Source organism: Pseudoliparis swirei, chromosome 22 (assembly GCF_029220125.1).
Source record: "Pseudoliparis swirei isolate HS2019 ecotype Mariana Trench chromosome 22, NWPU_hadal_v1, whole genome shotgun sequence".
Classification (NCBI taxonomy): Eukaryota; Metazoa; Chordata; class Actinopteri; order Perciformes; family Liparidae; genus Pseudoliparis; species Pseudoliparis swirei.
Window position 1 is genome coordinate 9395200 of NC_079409.1, and position 19920 is coordinate 9415119.

A 19920-nucleotide genomic window follows, 5' to 3' on the forward strand; every position below is an offset into this window, starting at 1 on the left:
ACCCCCTATGGATGAAGTAGGAACTACAGGCGTCGCCTCTTTCCACTATATCTGTTGTTGGCCTCGCGTTGCTCGTGGAAACGGACTCCAAACAAAGTGAAACCCCGCGAGGAGCCGACACTCAACCCAGCTTAGAGAACTACGAAGACTAAACTTCCCAAAAGCGGATCGGCCTCTCCTGCCTCCGGGACAATGAGCTCACCTTTGTCGATGCTGAAGAAAACGAAGCGCAGTCCACTGCAGGGCCCTGTGAATGAGCGATGGTGGGTTGTTGACGAGCAACACATCTAGGTGCTACTGGTCAACTGTGACGAAGTCAAATAGGAAACTTATACATTCATCTGTGTTTGACCTGCAGGGGCAGACACAAAGTGCCTCTCAGGAGGAACATGTTTAAAGGTGGGTTTCTAGCGCAGTAGGCTATTAGACTAAACATGAAGACTCTACTGTGACAGGTGACCAGAACAGCCTCATCACACTTAAAACACACGCGATACAAAAACATAGTAAAATGATGTCAAATATAAAAAATGACTATTCTAATATTATATATTGTATCATCAGATAATCCTTATGTATGTACATCACAATTACTGCACAGTGAATACCTTCAAATAGCTTCACACACATAATAATAATAATAATAATAATAATAATAATAATAATAATAATAAAATCCTCAGCTGGAACCATAACATGTTGGTATATTTGATGAAAAATTACTTGATTAATTACTAGTTAACTGATTCATATAAAATAATTGTTTCAGCTGTTGGATAATTTTATTCATATCAAAGCATCATATTTAATAAGTTATTTATACATTTATATGGTCAAATAGTTATAGTGGACTAAAAAGTACAATACGTCCCTCTAAAAGTGTCATGAAAAGATAATACTCAAGTAATGAACTGTGCCACAAATATGTATTTCAATACACTAGTAAGTGTTCTTAGTTACATGCCACCATTGATGATCATACTAGTCTGAGAAACAGATTTTGGACTTTCACATATATATTTGTTTGTTGTGTGTTTTTTGTCTCAGAATTTCAGGCATCAATGGCTGCTGCTGCTGCTGCTGATGATGATGATGATGATGATGATGAATCCTCTGATCCAACTCCTCTTCTTACCTATCACACTGCAGCCAATGATGCCACTACTTCAAAGTCAAAAGCCCGACCAAAGAAAGGTATAAGTTAATAAAACGTTTTCTATCCCAAAGTAAAGTACATCTTTTGTTTATTGTTAAACACACTTTTAGCTCACTACATCAACATATATACATTTGAAGTGCAGAGGATGCTTTTACATACTTGTAAGACTCTTTAGGTGCTCCGCCAAGCGACTTTGAGCTAATGTCTGCCATGATGCGACGGGTCAGCCTGCTGGAGCAAAACGTGACGAGCCAAGCAAAAGAGATAGAGCTCAAGGTAAAAACACGCACCTCCACCACGAGAGTTAAACTGTAAAACAGACTCCTTTCAAACACGTCTCTTTGAATTTCTTCTCAAAAGGATGAAAGGATTTCAGTGTTGGATGCCGAGCTGAGGCTTCTGACAGAACTAGGTAACACACAGACACACCTCAGTTGCTCTCCTGGTGAACAAAAAGGGTTTGTTGTGTCCACATCTCGGCTGTGTGTCCTTGATTCAGACGGCACCCACCCGAGTTGCAGCGAGATCCTCGAGAGGAGGTGCCAACAACTGCAGAGCCAAGTGTGTGAAATGGATGTAAGTTTATCTAATACAACATTGTATCATGATGTCAATGTTGCAATGATGTCATACTGAATTCTGCTGACCTTGCAGGGCTTTCTGGAAGACTATGGTTTGATCTGGGTGGGAGATGGTGAGAGTGAGCAGCCAGGTAGTCTCAATCTCATCTTTACAGCTGAAACATTTGCTCTGCACAGAGCTAGAATGTCACTGTATACTTCTTGCCGAGAAAGGATTCTTAACATGTTCTGGTATCTTTCCTCTGCAAAGACTCCCCTTTGGTCAGGGGCTTCAACATGGACTTTGACCTTGTGCTACAGAGGACCAGTGTTCTGAACATCCTGGCAGGGGAGGGAGAGTCTTTTGTCCAATCGACAGCCACGGGGGCACAGTTTGCCCAAAAGGATCCGATTCAACTGGGTCTCTACCGCAACGGCATCGTCATGTTTGAGGGTCCTTTCCGCTCCTATCAGGAGCACAGCACCCAGGTTATAGCGGGAAACCATTAAATACTTAAATCTGAATTATATTTCTGAGGTTCGAATTCTCTCTTTGGTCTTTGCAGCGATGCATGCAAGATCTGATGGACGGGTATTTTCCATCCGAGCTTCAAGAAAGGTTTCCAGACGGTGTGCCCTTTAAGGTTTGTTTAGTTTTTCTCTGGAAACAGATGTGAATATGTGGGACTTTGCTACTTGTTAAAAAATGCTTTTGTGCAGGTTCATGACAGGCGAGATCAGGATTTCATCTCCAGGACACCTTGGAGCAAGTTTCCTGGCGAAGGAAAGGCCATTCGTGATGAACCATCGAACGCTGTCGGCTCTCAATTACCCGGTCCGTCCTGCACACGTCTCACCGAATGATCAAAATCAGACCCGAGGGGGGAACTCCCCATTCTTAATCTCACCTTTTCTTCTCTCCACAGGCAGGAAGTTGAGCACAGATCAGTTCCTGAACAGGTTACCGAAAGTGGTCGTGAAGGCTGGTTGTGTGATTGACATCAGGGACTCGCTGAGGGCAGTCCTGCAGGTGAGCAAGGATCCACCTCATTCAGGATGCCGACTCACCGGAAGTGTTTGTACACACAGGTCTTGTGTTTTCAGCAGAAAGCAAATGCACGTCTGTGCTAGTGCTGAAGCTGCACTCGCCTCAGGATGCTCATGTCTAGTACTTTCACTAGGGCTCATCTGATGCACAGAGCAGCAACTCGGTGATCCTCGTAGACACACCGGCACTGCAAGTGATACAAGAGAGGTATTACAAATGTTGTCTTCCTATATATATATATATATATATATATACACACACACATAAATATATATATATATTTACACACACATAAATATATATATATATACACACACACATAAATATATATATATACACACACATAAATATATATATATATACACACACACACATATATATATATATATATATACACACACATAAATATATATATACACACACATAAATATATATAGACACACACACGCATATATATATATATATATATACACACACATATTCACATACACACGTCATTCAGTGTAAGAAACAAGCCGTATTGAATGTGTCAATCGGTGTTGAAATCATTTCCCACCTCTGCAAGCCTGTAGAAATTGCAAGTAAAAACAGGGATTATGGGGTTAAAGGAATTACTAGATTCAAGAACACACGGCGTGATGTAAGGCTGATTCAAATACTGGTTTGATGTAAAGACTGTGGAGATTACTGGAACACGAGTCTGCTAAATAGGGCACATGGACAGCTTGTGACGGGGCTGAGACATAAACATACCAAGTATGTTTAGAATTGCATGTCTGAGTTACATAATGAATATCAGATCGGTTGTTCACCGCCACCAGACTGCAGACATCCAGTCCTGTTCGGCCTTCATCTGCCCGTGATGTCATCACTCTCAAGGTGAAATCAGAAGACGGGAATCAGACGTACATCCTGAAAATGTGCTTCTCAGAAACAATGGGTGACCTGCGACAGCATCTGGACAAACGCAGGTGAGAAACCTGCCAACGTAGCTTTCCTGTAGCTTCCCTCTTTACGACATGTGACACCGGTCGCTCGTGTTATCTTGCATTAGAGGCGGCGGACTCCCTGATTATGACGTCATCAGCGCGTATCCACAGTGCCACTATGACGACGACCGCCAGACGCTGCAATCGTGTGGACTCACCACTAACGCTACTCTGCTGGTGCGAAGGAGCAAACACCCTCATCCCCCGACGGAAGTCAATAAAGTGAACCGATAAAAAGGTTTCGCATCAGTTTTCTGCGCGGCCATGACGTCATCTTGGACTCTTCGTAGAAGGAAAGCACAGGTGTTACTCACACTAACGATGGCTCAGAACGGTCCAAGAGTCCCAGCAAGTCGTTTTGATGTTATGCAACATGAATACAGAGATTGCCTTTAAAAACGGAGTTGGTGGCTGAATCAATGTAAGTGATGACAGAAACACATTTGATAACACTGACGGACAGAAACGGGCTCGAATGTGGTTCGATCATGTCATGGAAGAAGTGACAGTTAAAACACCTTTTAGTTCACATTCCGGTCATAATGTGCATCGTATTAACATTATATTTGCAACACAGAATGTACACCGTGACAACCATCCATCAATCAGCAACTTCTAATAAAGAGGTGTGAGTGTACCTGCGCACGCATGCGCAGTAAATCGCATCAAGCTACATTTTAAGACCGCCCCCTTTTTCAAAGGATTTGAATGGAACGGATTGGTTTAAATCAAACTTCCGTTTCACTCGGTCTCTAATCTGATACGTTTCACGGCTGATACAGATCCGGCATATTTAACCGTTGTTCAAGCGGGTCGTCTGGGCTTTCTGCACAGGAGGTATGAAAATACTGCATTTAAAAAACAAAATTAAATGTTGAAAATCTTTATTTCTAAAATATGCAAATACAAACAAGGACCAAAGTATGAAAATATAAACATATTTTTCCCTTTTGCAAAACATTTGAGATGTTAAGGCATTTCCAAAAGACTTTCCAATGATACATCTTGTGCTACTCAAGTTTTTAGAAGGTCCCATGAAATGTGAAATGGCTCGTCTGTACCTGGGTGTGGGATTTCTTTCTGTAGGATTTGTGTCAAGTCATTGTTGCATATATTTATATTAAAATCCCTTTCTCCACCTGTAAAGTGTCACATTTTTTTCTTTTCTGAAATGGCTTATCCTACAAACATACAACTCCATCCAGTACAATGTGATTGTTGAGTTGGGGATGAACCAGCCAACCCCCTCCCATCAGCATCGCATTACAACATGTTCCCCTTTCCCTCAATGACTGATGCCCATCTTTACACTCATCAGGCCCAACATGAAACATCAGAGCACAGGAAAATAAAATCACAATCTGAAAGACACTTCATGGGACCTTTACACAAGTTTGCTGAAACCTTTTAGCACATTAAAGAAACATATTAGGCTTTCACAGAGTTTTCAATAAAAACAATAATACTGAAGATTAATACCGTTTCTCAGTTAACCACTCTGTCAAATGCGAGTCAGCCATTATGAACCTGAAATGTACAGTAAACTATGACGGTATTCATCTACATGGAGCAGATTCTGCAAAGATCACCCAGACAGAATAGATTTAACTCGCTCTGTTTATCTTCCAAGAACAAAACAGTGGCGGGCCTCAACAAACTGTGATGTGGCCCAAAGGTATCTGCTACTTTCAGAGTCAGGGAATGTATCGACAATCCCACTGGCTAATACGCTGAGAGAAAGGTCATATTGGAAGAGTCCGCTGCAGCCCTTTGTGGTTCGTCTCACATCAATTAGCATTGCGGTTGCAAACGTGACAGAAAGGCACATGTTGGTATTCATTGAGAACGAGGCCTGCAGCGGAGAGACGCATGCACAAACATTCACAGACTTGCACGACTGCTTCGACCAGTTTCTTTGGTAATTCAACTGTTGTAGGCCCGTTGGTGTGAGAAGCCAATTTGGTATTAAACTCCCCAGTATCAAGTCTCTTACAGCACAGCAGAGTCTCATGTTACAGCGTTCACCATTGTAAATAATGGTATGTTAGTAACATTTACTTGTGAATTCAGTTAAAAGCACAGGTTAAAAAAAAAGTTTCAGTTGATTGTCAACCACTTCTTTGATAATTTCCCACGAGGAGGGGAAATTCAGATTAACATTAACACAAATGGTTATCCACGAGAATGAAACGTATAAGACTGTTTGGTTACCAACAGTATTCGTGTCATTATTTAAAAAAAAAAAAACACGCACAAGGCTTAAGGATCAAGTATTAGAGGTAAGTTATTTTCCGTTAGCCCTTGGACTGAAATAGATGAACTCTGGGGGGGGGGGGGGGGGGGGGTGCTGAGCTACAGGCAGGCTGAAAGATCAACGAACAGTCAGTCGAGAGAAGTAGAAGCGAAACCATTTGCGCTTTCCTGTGTCCTCATTTTAATAAAATTTAAAATGGAGTCCTCTTTCTGACATTCAGTAACCCGTCATCAAGACGAGCTCGTTTCAGATGCTTCAACGGCGTATGCCAGTTTCCTACATCACCCGGTTGGCAAGGTTACTGGGTAATGCAGTTTTCTCCCATGTCCTGCGCGTACCGGTCCAGTATTACGTTGCGTAGTTCCTCGACATCCCGCCGGAGTTGCTGAGCTTCAACCAGCTTCTTCTGCAGCACCTCTGGACTCATCCAGTCCTCGCCCAGCTCTGCCACTGGTGGAGGCGCTGGGAAAAACAAAATTCCATTCATGATTCACGTTGGACAATTCAATATTTCACAACACTAAACTGTATCGCGTTGAAACAAAGTTCAAGTTAAGCCGGTCTTACATGTGAGACCGAGCAGCAAGGAGAGGTTGGGATCCTGTCCCTGAGCTCTCTGCGTCAGAATGCTGCACAGGGAGCGGAGGTCCCTGAGGCAGGACGCGATCTCGACATGAAGCCTCCGTGTGAGACGAGTCCCAGCTGGCTGCGGGGCAGAGGACGCCTGGTTGGTGCTCCTCTGCTCGGGATCACTCATCTGCTCCTGCAGGGTCAGATTCTGCTCCATCAGCTCCTGGTTCTGTGCAGACAGCTGGAACACAGCAACCCCGAACAAAATGATCCAGGGAAAGTGTCGGGCCGTTTACAGGATCATTAAGCGACTCTCTGCATAACACACGGGAGCGTTTGCTTTAGTCTATCGTCTCACCTCCTTCATGGCTGTGTGGAGCTCTAACTTATTCTGCTCTTTGGCCAACACATCTTCTCTGAGGGCCTGAGAGCTGCTCTCTTCTTGAGATAGCTGATCCTCCAAAGCCTGCAGACAAACACAATTAAAAGACATTGCAAATGTTAGACATTGATTATGGAAACTATAAACTGAGCAGGAACCACCGAAGTAATTTAGACTCATTGTGAAGAGACAAACACCTGGATCTGGGTGCCAAGTTGTTCCATCATTCTGTGCTGCTTCTCAATGACCTGCAAGAGAAGAACTGAGCTTTAACACAGTGCAACCATCAACTCATAAACTGATTTATAGTCACACATAAACAGTACAACTGCAATTATAAGGACAGAGAATGAACAATTCCTGTAGCCCAATTTGGGATGGATCAATTTCAAAGTAATTCACTAGTTGTACTTGTAGGTGATGCAAGAAGGAACACAATGACATTATTGACAAATAGATCATGGGGACTAACTAGAAAAGAACACATGCTAGCTCAACATGCAAGGTTCCACTTCTGTATTAAGTGATATATTTTGCAGTAGCCCCAATTTATCAATTGTCTTTGTCATCCAAGGAGTATTCAAATAAGTCTATCCCACAAGTATGAGGTGTACCCAGAATTTTTTAAAAGAAGGTTCTTGGTGTCTGTGCACTGCAACGACTATGATGATGGAGTAATTTAGTAATGCCCCCTGACTTACTCAAATAAAGTCAAAACACAGATAAATGGATGTTTATCACCGTAAATGCCTGCCAGTGGCTTTACCGAGTCAGTTTGAGTGAGCTTTTAACCGGTTGTTGCGATGTCCTTGAACATTAAGGGTAAAGCTAGTAAAATAGTCTGTGGGACAGACTGTAAATCTCTTTCTCGCCCTGTACAAAAATTCCCTTCCCCTCCATATATTTACCACAGACCAATTTTTAGTCACATGACATGACCTGTGCGAGTCAGAGGAACTATTCTCATCTCAGGAGACAGCCGCTGCGCCGTGAAAAAATAGTTTGCGCACCGCAGCGTTGTCCTTCTCACTTTTGAGTCCAAAGCACGTTTTAACTGACAACAATGGATTTGTGAACATCCTCAAGTAACAGACCTTTTTGAGTCTCTGCTGCTCCTCTCTCAAAGAATTGTTCTCTCCTCTGAGCTTCTCCATATCAAGGGAAGGCAGTCTGGTGCCATCCTCAAGGCCCTGCTGTACCCGCTGCTGCATACTGATGAAGACAAAAATAAAAAAACACACAAGTTATTCCTGTTTTTAATTAACATGCCTACTGAGAGGATGGTACATTGTTGTTGTTGTTGTACTGTGTGCTTGTACGTACTCGGTAATGGTGGTCAGCAGGTCCCTCTCCCTGCGTTTCTGATCTTCCAGCTGCGTGTCTTTTTCTCGTAGTTGTGAGCGCGTCTTCTCTAGACAGACCTCCATTTCTCGTACCCTCTCTTGTAGCTGAGCCGCCTGCTGTTCAGCCTCTACAAGCTGAAAAACACAAACACATGTCCAGGTTTAATGATCGACACTTCGACCCAGAAACAATGGATGAAACTGAAACAGAAATGCCCTGACCTGCTTGTTCTGACTCTGGTAATCCTCCAAGGTGGGCAGGTCGGCGAGGTAGCGCTCAAGAGTCTCAATGCGCTGCTGGTTCTCTCTCTTCAGCTCGGTCTCTTTTTGACACTTCTTCTTCAGGTTGTTGATGTGTTTGTCTCGACTGCGGATCTGCACAAAGAGGCAACAGCGGTAAGTAGGATAATATGCACAAGAAGGAACAAGTAATAGGTGTTCACAACTCAAGGGGAGAACATGTGAGAAGCTGTTCCTACGGTTCCATGTTTAGATTAGATTAGATTCAACTTTATTGTCATTACACATGTACAAGTACAGAGCAACGAAATGCAGTTTGGCATCTAACCAGAAGTGCAACAGAAGTATCATAATAAATACATGATATACAGGTTATGCGGAGATATAAATATATATTTCTGGGGTTGGCCTGAAGGAAGCCACTTCAGCTCCATTCATTTGGCTTTCTCCAGCAAACACGTGTGAACTTGTTATGCAGTCATACCAAACAGTATATTTATCCATTTATGTCTTGAGCTTTAAGGGGATTTTATGAATAACAACTCAGAGTGAAGTCCCCTGTTCAGTGTTTTGTATACTGTGTCCTGTAAGATCAGCTGTTTGTACAGCTGTGGCCAGATATTCAACATTATTTGAACAGCTTCTCTTCATTACTAACAATAACAAAGTAAAGAGACAAAAAGAAGAAAAGGGCCTTGTTACATTACATTACATGTCATTTAGCAGACGCTATTTTTCGACTTACTTACAAGTGCATTTCATTTCAAGAGTACAAACTAAGAACAACAAAGGTGTGTTTTCAGTCTCCGAGGAAGATGTAGAGACTTTCTGCTGTCCTGATGTCAGTGGGGAGCGTTCCACCACACTGAGGAGCAGGACACAGCAACAGTCTGGATTTTGAGGTGATTAGCGGGAGGTGAGGCAGGCACAAGCTATTGGCTGTTGCGGGCCGAGAAGCGTGCGGTGTGTGTGTGTGACGGATATCCCGGATGGGCCGGGGGCGATCCGTCCGCACAGCACGTAACCAGATGCGAGCAGCCACCGTAACCAGTGAGGAGAGGAGGGAGTGGGTGTGGGTGAATTTCGGGAGGCCTGCAGGGGTCGATGGCCTTTAGCAGGTACAGCAGCCCAGAGGAGCTGCAGTAGTCGCGTGAAATGACCAGCCTGGATCAGAAACCTGCGCCGCCTTCTGAGTAAGAAGAGGACGATTCTGATGTTGTGCAGCATGTACCTACAGGAGCAGCGTCGTCGCAGGTAGCGATGTTGAGGCCGAGGAGTCGTCACCCGAGGTTGTTCCCGGCCGTCCGGCAGGGGCAGGCAGAGATTCGTGCCGCCACCCGTGTTTCGGATGGTGGAAGAAAGAGAGTTTGTGGGTGTCATCAGCATAGGTAGGGAGGAGCCAGCAGAAAATGACAGAGAGAGAAGAGAGAGAAGAGAAGTAGAGAAGAGGAGGAGGAGGGACCGGAACCCCAGACCCTGAGGACCCAGAGTGAGACAGGACAGATCTCAGACACACCAAGTAGTGGGTTCTAGGTGGGTCTTTAAAAGAGAGGAAGAGAGAGAGCGAGTGCAGGTGTCCTGAAGAGAGAAGAGAGGAGAAGAAGAGAAGATCAGATCTGTGCAAATGCTGCAGAAAGGTCAGGAGAGGGAGAGGGGAGGAGAGGGGCAGAGGAGAGAGAGAGGCTGCAGTGGGACAGGCCAGAGAGGTGGCCGGGCTGCCGCCTCTGTCGAGTGCCCGTGAGAGAATCCAGACTGGTGAGGGTCAAGGGAGGGAGATGGGAGTTACTGTGGAGGACACTTGGCTCAAGGAAGAGAGGAGAGAGAGAAGAAGAGACGGAGAAGAAGGAAGAAGAGAGACCGGGTCGTCAGGAGAGGGGTGACGTGGGCCTTCTCAGAGAGGCTGCAGAAGGTTAAGAGGTTGAGAGGAGAAGTTTAATGAGAGGGCTGAGGAAGGATGGAAGAGGGAGAGGTGAAGGTCAGGAGGGACAGCCTGAGTCAGGGTGGGGTGTGAGACGGGTGGGGGGTCGGAGGTGTCAGGTCAGATTGGTGAAGAAGAAAGAAGGAAGAAGAAGGATGAAGAGAAGAGGAGAAGAGTGGTGGAATGAGGTGGTTTATGAATGGGGAGAAGAAGGAAGAAGCATATGTCGGTAAAAGTGTTTGTAAAGGAATCGGACAAGTGAAAGGGAGGAGAGAGGGGGGAGAGGGAGGGGGGGGGGAGGGAGGAGGGGAGAGTTTTTGGGGTTTGAATTTTGGTCAGGTAGAAACGAGCTTTGGCTGCAGAGATAGAGAGAGAAGGAGGAGAGGAGAGATTGATGAAGAGCTTCCGCTCCGCTTGATTCGACTTTTTTCTTTTTCCGCCCGCCCGTGGCGGCTCTCAGCTCTGACGTCCAGAGTCGACAAACCACGGGAGGAGAGAGATTTCCGGTCGGTGTTTGAAAGGACAGACAGGGAAGAGAGGAGAGGTCTGCGGCAGGTTAGGATGGCAGTGAGTGAGCAGCCAGTCAGTTGAGAGAGAGCAGAGGACAAGGAGAGGGAGAGAGGAGGGACAGAGGGGCAGGCAGGTGCGCACAGGTGCAGAGAGAGGGTGAGGGGGTGGGGGTGGCGAGAGAGACATGGAGGAGTCACAGTGAGGGTTTAGGGTAGAGCAGTTTCTGTGAAAATGTAGTCAAAGGTGGTTGCCCGGCTTTGTGAGTGGGAGAGACTGAGAGGTTAAAGGAAGACAATAAGAGTAGAGATCACATGACTTTCTGTCAGAAGGATGAGCGGGGGCCGGTTCATGTTCGTTAGGAGGAGAGGTCGTCTCCGTCGAAAAATCTCCCAAAAGAAAGAGGGACGAGAGAGACACACAATGTGAAGTGGACCCGATGAGTAATGTCACCCGCAACTCAAAAAAAAGTCAGTGGGGAAGAGGAGGAAGTGGGGACAGAAAACACATGTGGTATGGGTGAGGTGATACCTCCACCACCCCTACCAGAGAGGTGGAGGGTGTGTAGGAGAGGAGAGAGCAGAGAGAGAGCAGGTAGACGTGTTGTTGTCTGCTGTCATGTGTCAGGGAAGTCAAGCGACTGCTCCACAGCAAAGCCTTGTAAAATAGATAGGCACCGATCTTGCCATTTAAAAACTCCTCAATTATATTTATTTACTTAATGCTACTTTGTGTTTCGCTAGCTTGCAACACTATGTCAGGAAGTTCTGTTAGGCAAGCACAAACCCTCTCTTCCTGTTTCTTCATCTCCTCCGCATGTCTCTCACAGGTCTCCTTCAGGCTGTCAATTAGTCGGCGTGTCTCTGCCTCAACTGCACCCAGTCGGCGCTCTGCCTCCACTTTTTCCAGAACAACACAGTCGGTGCGCTCGGTGAACTGCGCCCTCAGGAAGGCATTCTCCCTCTGGGCCTCCTGTAAAGCCACAGTGCAATAGTTAGGTTTCAAAGGTTCTTGAGGGTAAATAGTTTGTAAGACATAGGGGTTCTTAGCGTTACTAACCTGTAGCCTCAGCATACACATATCTCCATAAGAAGATCCTCGACCCAGGAGGGCTCCATGGACTTGCAGCTCGCTTTCCCTCAGACGCTGCTCCATCTGGGTCATATGCTGCTTTTGTCTGCATCACGACCAAGTTCAACCAGTCAGGAAAAACAATAAAGTCATTAACATTGCAGAAAAACTCTGTGTAAAAGCACTGTATAGGCCATGGCTTTAGGGGGACAAACACATATTTTAACTATATTAAGTCCTTTAAACAGACTCAATTGTGCAATGTCACAGTCTTAAATCAAATAAAAAGTGCATCACTCATTTTATGATTATAAAATAGTCCCAGAATGTCCCCAAATGAGCAGTAAAAAAAAAAAAAATCTAAAAACGCTTGCCTCTCAATGATGAGTTCCTTCTCCTTTAGCAGACTCTCACTGGCTTTGACCAGAGCATCCCATTTGCCAGACTCCGAGTGAACGGGCGTCGAGTACAGAGATGGGTACTGGCCCACTCCAGCACTCAAAAGCTGCATCAAAAAGACAAACGAGAGCTTCATCATGTGGGGAAAACACATGGCGGTGATGAGACGCAAAGATTAAGAAAATGTTGCATATGTTTGCAGAATGTCATTCCACCTCAATTACTATATAACGGCTTTCCTCCGACACATACTGAAAGCTCTGCTTTAGTGGAACGATCATTCTAACTTAATCTTGCAAGAAGTTATAAGTTACATTCAGATAAAATCTATGGCTCTAATCAGATTGTGTGTTTGAATATTCTGCCCAGTCTCAGTATTTCAAATAAGTAAAAAGTTTTATTAAATTGCATTAAAGAGATAACATGAATATGTCAGCACACAGAATGAGGAAGTCACTCCGGAGTGGCGCTCAGTCAGCAGATGGCGTGGGGCAACACTGCTGAAATGGTAAAGATCTGTTGTGTAAAACTAATTTAGCATGACAAGAGCTTTTTACAAACGGCAACGGGAAGCTGGGACAAGCTGCCTGGTGTTGATCAAGAAAATAATTTCTGTCATCATGTCATCATTTAATAAAATAAACCTGACGACACAAAAAAATCCTTTGTTATAGTGATTTTGCTTTTGTTTACTTACTGAAAAAATCCCCCCATAAAGTAAGACAAGCTGTCTGTATGACTGAGCAAGGAATGTTTTGCCACCCAGCAGCAGCATTGTGAGAAAAAGTTAAACTAATGTCTACGATCTACACTATGATACAAAAAGAGCAGTGAAAGTTTTGAAATGAATACAAAAGAAAACCCTCCACGTCCCCAATTTTGTGGTTTTTTTTTACCCCCAATGTAATATACACTCTTTACTTTTCGAGGATAAATGCTTACCTGCATTTGTTCCACTTGCATACGTAAACTCTCCAGTTGCTGCTTATGTTGCTGTTGTTGCTGCCAGCTGGACAGTTCACCACATCTGTCCTGCCGCAATGGCTCATATCCCTTGGAGCCGGTATGCTCCCTCAGCAGACTGAGAGGGTTGGCATAAACTCCAGCGGATCCGGCCGCACCAGGCTGACTGCCCCTCTGATTAGAGGTTTCTGCTGTGCCGGGAACCCCAGCCCTAGCTTCAGGCAGAACCTTATAGCTGTGCTCCATGCCTCCCCTGTAAGCCTCAGACACACAGTCTGGGGTGTCTCTAATCCCGGTGGCCTGTAATCGGAGTCTGACATCAGGGCATAACCCCCCCAACAGGGCCGACTGATTTAGCGTAGGTTCCACAGCAGGAGTGTCAAACCTCTGGCACTCATCCATTCGAGTGTGATCCGAGGGGAAAAGAGAGTGGTCCAGCCCATTGACGAGGCTGCGGTAACGGTTCAGGCAGTCTGGCTTTGGCCCCGCATGATTACCTCCCACATCGTCCTGAGCATCCAGGTTGGGCGAAGATACCGATTTGGAGAGAGAGGAAGACTTCGAAGTGGAGCCACTTGTGGTTCTGGAGCCAAAGGAAGACCTGTGACCCTCAGAGGACAGAGAATCCTCCTGGGCCAATGGCTGAGGCTTAGAGGCCAGGGCTCCGGCCGTGGATGGCATGACATGTGCAGTGGGTATGGGGATCTGACTGCGGATGGGCTGGAAAGGGGGGCTGCTGCTGCTGGAACTGCAGAAATCTTAAAAGAAGAAATGAAATTGGAAGTTAATCAAGAGCCAATCCCTCATCTTTCAATATACGGATAGATCTTGTTAAATCAGTGCAGAATTTCGAGAACACTACTGCAGAATATTTTCTCCATTTTCAGTCAGTGATGTAAAGTAGATGCAGCAGGGTTTATGGGTGGCCTACTTTGATGATGAGGTGTCACTACTGAAAGAATTAACTGGCTCAGACTGACCCAACCCAGGGAATAGGCTTATAATAGACTAAAACTAATGCGCAGAATAAAAGCTCTAAATTACATGATTAACTCAAACATATGTTGCTATCTAGCATTGACAAGCGTGTCTTAGTAGCCATGCCGGTGTACATCTAAAACCATTAGAATCCAGTCTTACAATATAACTTTTTTTTAAACATACAAAGAGAAGCGTCTTTCGAGTTTGCACCCAATCCCACCATTATTAAGCATGCGCAAAAATGTTAACTGACTTTATTTGAAAACCTTAGAGATCAACTTCAGAAGCACCCAACATCACCACTAACAACCTACAGATATCTCCACAAGCCCCAACACAATTTAAAGTTGCGTAACTCTGATTTTAACAGCATTACAAACCTGAAAGACCTGTTGAAGTCTGGAAACCTGGCTTTCAGTCGGACGCAACAAACATGCTTTTAGCAGTGGCATGTTTTCTACAGCTGAACTGAGGTGAGCTCAGCTGAAGAACGCTTGAAATCAAAACCAAAGTCCGTCTTGTGCATTTCTGGACAGTACCAAATCGACCGATGAAGCCAAGACTGACGAGACTGACAGCGGAGCAGCAGCCAGGCCCGGTGCCCAAAACCGTATTGTCCTGGAACAGCTAAACCAGCTTGTACCAAGTTCTGCGCAACCACACAAACAGGAATACACCGGAAAGGTTAGGGGTATCTATAGCCCACCTCTCATGTTACAGAGTGATCTGTGGGTACCGCTTATTTAAGCACCTTGCCTCCTCCCACTGTAACTTTACACACACACACGTGTACATCCAGCCAAAACAACAACTTCAATAAACTAGAAACTTTTCACAATCACAGAAGAAAATAAATAAGGTTAGAATATTATTTAAATGTCACGTTTAAAATGGGTAAAGGTAAAACTTCACACATAAACAAAAAAGCCTCGAGGCTCCACTCATCATCATGACTGGCTCGAACAAGTCTAAACCATCCAGAAGATCATTTGCTCGATGTTTGCTGAACAGACATTCTTGACATTATGACATTCACCTGCAGCTGTAAAAACGTTGCCGCGAAAATAAAAAAAACAAAGATCCTTCTTATTTATACAAAAACACAACCGTCGACCTGAAACAGCTTTAGAAATAATGCTGTTTAATCTAAGGCCCAAGTATGCCATATACATCATTGTCTACAACGGATCATTATTGGGGCTAAATTTGGGGCTAATTGTCATGTTGCTCGGCAAGGCTGTCGGATCAAGTGTCAGGACAAAGCTGAACAAGCACCAGTTGCATTCTCAACAGTAAATAAACAAGGGAGGTCTGAAGAGTTACATTCAACAACATGTCAGCAGGGCTCCAGACTGCGACCAAATGGTCGCATTTTGCGCCTAAAATTAGACACAGTGCGAGTAAATTTTTCATCAACTCGCGCATGCGCGACCAGTAAATTAGCAGATTTCTTTTTTTTGTTATTAAATATTTTTGTTGTTTACAAACTTGTTCTACACTTCAGCCCACTATAGTTAGCGGTAATGCCTGAATGACTGGTTTGCTAACCGACATTAACTCCAGAAGAAGAAGAAAGGAGACGAAAACCGAAGAAGAAGAAGGCTGGCCTGTGTGTGAGAGGGGGGGGGGGGCTAATGTGTGAAAAGAGGCGCACCGCAGCGGAGGGCCGCAGAGTGAGAGGTCCACGAGGGGATCCTCACCACCGAGCGGCGTCCCCGTCCCCCGAGTTGAATCACTGGGTCGACTCAGCCGACTCTCACATGTCTGAGCCCCTACAGACTGATGCTCACGGTAAACGCATTCGATCTGGAGCGCGCGAGGGTTTTGATAACGTTAGCGGAAGGATTTAAGTGACAACATCCGGTTTTGCAAAGTTAGCGGAAAGAACCACGTGAAAAAACATCCGTTTATCAAAATAAGATGTCGACAAATCATACACTAACATATAAAAGTAAACAATGAACTGATGTTGTATCTTTATAGATAGTTTCTGAGATTTAGCTTAAATTATGCTAACATTAAAAATGTTTACTGTACCAAGGAAGAGTTTATAAAAATTAGTCAGTCTTTTGTATGTTAAGAAAAGTCCTGTATATAGATTTCCCAAGAGTTCCAGGAAATGAATGATGCAGATGTGTTCCATACATATCTGAAATCCTACAATAGCAATCAAACAATTTTAATGTATCAATTAGGAAATTTTTCAAAGTAAAGTTCTAAATGTTTAAAGAAATCGGTAATTTCTTTAATGTTTGAGTTGCTTTATATATGTATTTCCTCATAGTCCTAGGCAATAATGCTACACAATAAATAGAATGCTTCAATCAACACCGTGATCGGTGATTGGTATTATCGGATCGGCAGATACTGATTTCAGTGATCGGTGATCGGTATTATCGGCGATCGGCAGATACTGATTTCAGTGATCGGTGATCGGCACCAAAAACCTGATCGGTGCATCTCTAGAAACCAACAAATGTTTTGATTGGCCACATCAAGTGCAACATGCACATGCTCAAGGTATGTTTCTCTTCAAATATGTTTAAACTCAATACAGTAACTTCTGAAGAGTTCTCTGTTGTGAATGTTTTGCAGTTCATGAAGGCAAACAGGCATAAGATTGTATATTGTCAAATTATTTATCAGTAATACAGTAAAATGATGGGAAAACTTTGCAAGTCGATTTATAGTGTGTCAGGGTTTTTCCTGCAGAGAAAATTTGGGCGCCTAAGCCGTTTTCAGCGCCTATGACAAATCCCGAGCGCCTAAGGCAAAAAAAAGTCTGCGTTGAAAAAACAAAAAACAACTGTGTTCATCAGGTTCATGTCAGCGAATATGTTCTCAATAGTATGTTTCAAGGAGGTGTGCTCACCTGTGTGCGCGTATCACGGCAGAGCGGCCAGCTGCTGATCACGCACTCAATAGCTCGACTGCATGAATAGAAGGTGCGCGCTACGCGCGAAATTTTTTTTTTGGGGACCACCCAAGACCCATTTTGACCCAGGAAAAAGTGCGCCCCTAAATTTTCTGCTTGCGCCCCTAACATTTTAAGTTAGGAGCGACTGTGCTCCTAGTTAAAAAAGTTAGTCTGGAGCCCTGTGTCAGTAGTATCCATAACACCTCTGTACAGTTGTGTAAAAACAAAAGATATATATATATATATATATATAAAGTGATTATTGGTACTACTGACACCAGGAGATTGTAACATACCACTGAAAGATCCACCACAACGTTTACCAAGTGGCAAAAGACAGTATGTGTCAAACGTTTCATTGCCAACACACATAGATATAACTTCATATAAAGAAACCATTGACTAGTTAAAGAATTGTTATGAACTGGCAGCATAAATACCAGATTTGTAAAGTTAAAACCGTACAATGTTGATATACATCTGATGTTTTCTCAGTCTATTATTCTTTTGTGATTCCTGTTGTCCCAGCTGGACAGCTATTACATGGAACCTCTCCGATACTGGGTGTTCATTTTTCCACTCATTGTATGTATCAGAGTACAAACACAGGTACGCCCCATCTCCAGTGATATTCAACATTTTCTCTAGAGGGAAATTCCCATTTTAAATCAATAAATGTAACTATTTTTTAAAAAGCTTGTTGACTAGATGTGACATTTCACACCACATGCAAGGTCCAGTTTCCATTTAGCTGTCCAATCCTGTCATCCCAACACACCATCCTCTTAATTAACTATAACTCCAGAGTACTGCAGCAGAGCCTCAGGGAATTTTGTCTGGGACTTTAATCTACCTCTGCACATCTCCTGAGCACCCACAGTGGAGCAACATTGTTCTCACTCATTAAATAGCCCAAGAACAACCAACAAAAACTTGAAACAGTCTTTTCAGCCTCAGCACAAATAAGGGTCAAATGATAAACAACAACTTTGCAGAAGTTATCCAGAAAAAAAGTGCAGTAAAGAATCTGTAAAGAGTACAAACTTGACCTCCAGTAACAGTCTCCAAAACAACGTTACACAACACATGCCGGGGAAGGGGAAGAACAAGTTGAAGTCATCACCTTCTGTGCTGTCAGATGCTGAGGTGCCAAGACCAGTGTCCCCGCTGTCCGCTGTCCCAGGCCGGCGGCCAAAGCGGCTTTGAAACTTCTCTGACACAGCTGGTGTCTGCCACTCCATGTCAGCAAACTGAGCTCATGGAAATTTGCAAGACAAGACAATTGGCAACAGAACAGTAAATCAACAAATTGCGAAACGATTGTTTACATTTTGACTGCATTGTGTCAACGTACCAGCGTGTTGTGGTTCGATGTATCTGTGTGAGGCTGTCATTCCATACAAGACATTGTCACCTGATTGAGATGAGGAAACAAATACATTATAAAACAGTACAGACACGTTGACGTGATAGTTTAGTTTAGTACATAATGAACTTGACAACATTATCAGGAGCCAAACTCTTGGGATATCTTGATATAGGCGAGTAAAGATGACTTCTCAGTCGTTAAGTAAACTAATCTCTGACAACCTATTCGTACGATTCGGTGAACTGTGGAAACAGATCTCGGCAGGTAACTGGGAGTATGTGATGAAGTAAACGTCCATAGCCTTGGAGACAACAGCTGTTAGCTAATGACTGATCTGCTCACCTGTCAAACTCATCTGCCCTCAACAACCTCGAGTGTTTTCTGAGTAGCAACACAAATAACAACATGAGCACATGTCGTCGTCACATAATGTGTTACACAAATATTTAGCTATATCCCGAGATGCGTCAGGAAGTTGTACATTAAGGAAAGTAAATCTAGTAATCTAAGTGCTGGTGCCGGCCTGGCGTTTGAGATGAATCCTCTTTACTCGCTAACGTTAACTTCAAAAAGGAAATTTCGAGCTATCAGCTAACGTTAGCTAATCGTAACCAACTAGCGTTAGTTAGCTAACGTTAATTGTTCAATTACATATAATACAATGTTACAAGCTAAATGTATGTAGATACATAGCTGCCTACGTCAGGGCTGCTTTAAAGCGACAGCTTATTTATGCTTTCCTCGACACACCATTAGATGTAATTGTCCTGCACCGTTACTCATTATAGCGAGCTAGTCCAACAAGCTAACCGCTAACTCATAGTTACTCCGGTGAACGTTAACGTGAAAAAGATCTGCTGACGTTACTCAAGCTAACTTATGTGTATAAACAGAGTTCAACGTTACTTCACCGTTAGTTTCCACGTAAACACAAACTGCGGCAACAAATCTCGGTTTAAAGCTGGAAACCAGAGCTGAATCTGAAACATCCGCTCCTGTTGTTCCTCCGCGAGCCAACGGAACAGACGAAGACACAACGGCCGCTTGTTTCGTGTCACGGGACCGCCCGTTGGAAAGTGACGCTTTATGTTGTCTGAGAAACCGTTTGCGGGTTTCCTGCCTGCACGGTGTGTGACTCCGCTCGGGTTACATTGGCAAAATACAGCCCGCGCACGAGGGACCCAGTGTTCCTGAGACTTCTTCAAATGTTGTTACTCGTGCAGCAAAAGAGATAACTAACTCTAGGTTGT

General features: G+C 44.0%; 2 protein-coding genes across 5 annotated transcripts; one reads left to right on the top strand and one right to left on the bottom strand.

The window, feature by feature from the left end:
• Position 1: 1 nt before the first annotated feature.
• ubxn11 (UBX domain protein 11) lies at positions 2-4528 on the top strand. Of its 2 annotated transcripts, XM_056444367.1 has the most exons (14): positions 2-263; positions 359-399; positions 1048-1194; positions 1335-1435; positions 1520-1571; positions 1659-1735; positions 1814-1871; positions 1991-2208; positions 2286-2363; positions 2440-2554; positions 2646-2749; positions 2901-2974; positions 3589-3738; positions 3822-4528. In XM_056444367.1, exons 1-14 carry the CDS (start codon positions 193-195, stop codon positions 3988-3990), a joined length of 1455 nt encoding a protein of 484 aa, XP_056300342.1. In that variant the 5' UTR covers positions 2-192; the 3' UTR covers positions 3991-4528. The 2 variants fall into 2 exon arrangements, with proteins under 2 accessions (XP_056300342.1, XP_056300341.1); XM_056444366.1 differs by having other exon boundaries at positions 1520-1735.
• A 95-nt stretch (positions 4529-4623) lies between these two features.
• cep85 (centrosomal protein 85) lies at positions 4624-19699 on the bottom strand. 3 transcript variants are annotated; one of them, XM_056444362.1, is made up of 14 exons: positions 19582-19699; positions 18656-18715; positions 18425-18551; positions 13383-14161; positions 12416-12546; positions 12030-12147; positions 11757-11942; positions 8528-8680; positions 8286-8440; positions 8057-8174; positions 7160-7210; positions 6939-7046; positions 6578-6821; positions 4624-6472 (listed from the first exon to the last, which is right to left on the bottom strand). In XM_056444362.1, exons 3-14 carry the CDS (start codon positions 18540-18542, stop codon positions 6309-6311), a joined length of 2325 nt encoding a protein of 774 aa, XP_056300337.1. In that variant the 5' UTR covers positions 18543-18551; positions 18656-18715; positions 19582-19699; the 3' UTR covers positions 4624-6308. The 3 variants fall into 3 exon arrangements, with proteins under 3 accessions (XP_056300337.1, XP_056300338.1, XP_056300339.1); XM_056444363.1 differs by having other exon boundaries at positions 19577-19699; XM_056444364.1 differs by lacking the exons at positions 18425-18551; positions 18656-18715; positions 19582-19699 and adding an exon at positions 14765-15500.
• Positions 19700-19920: the final 221 nt, after the last annotated feature.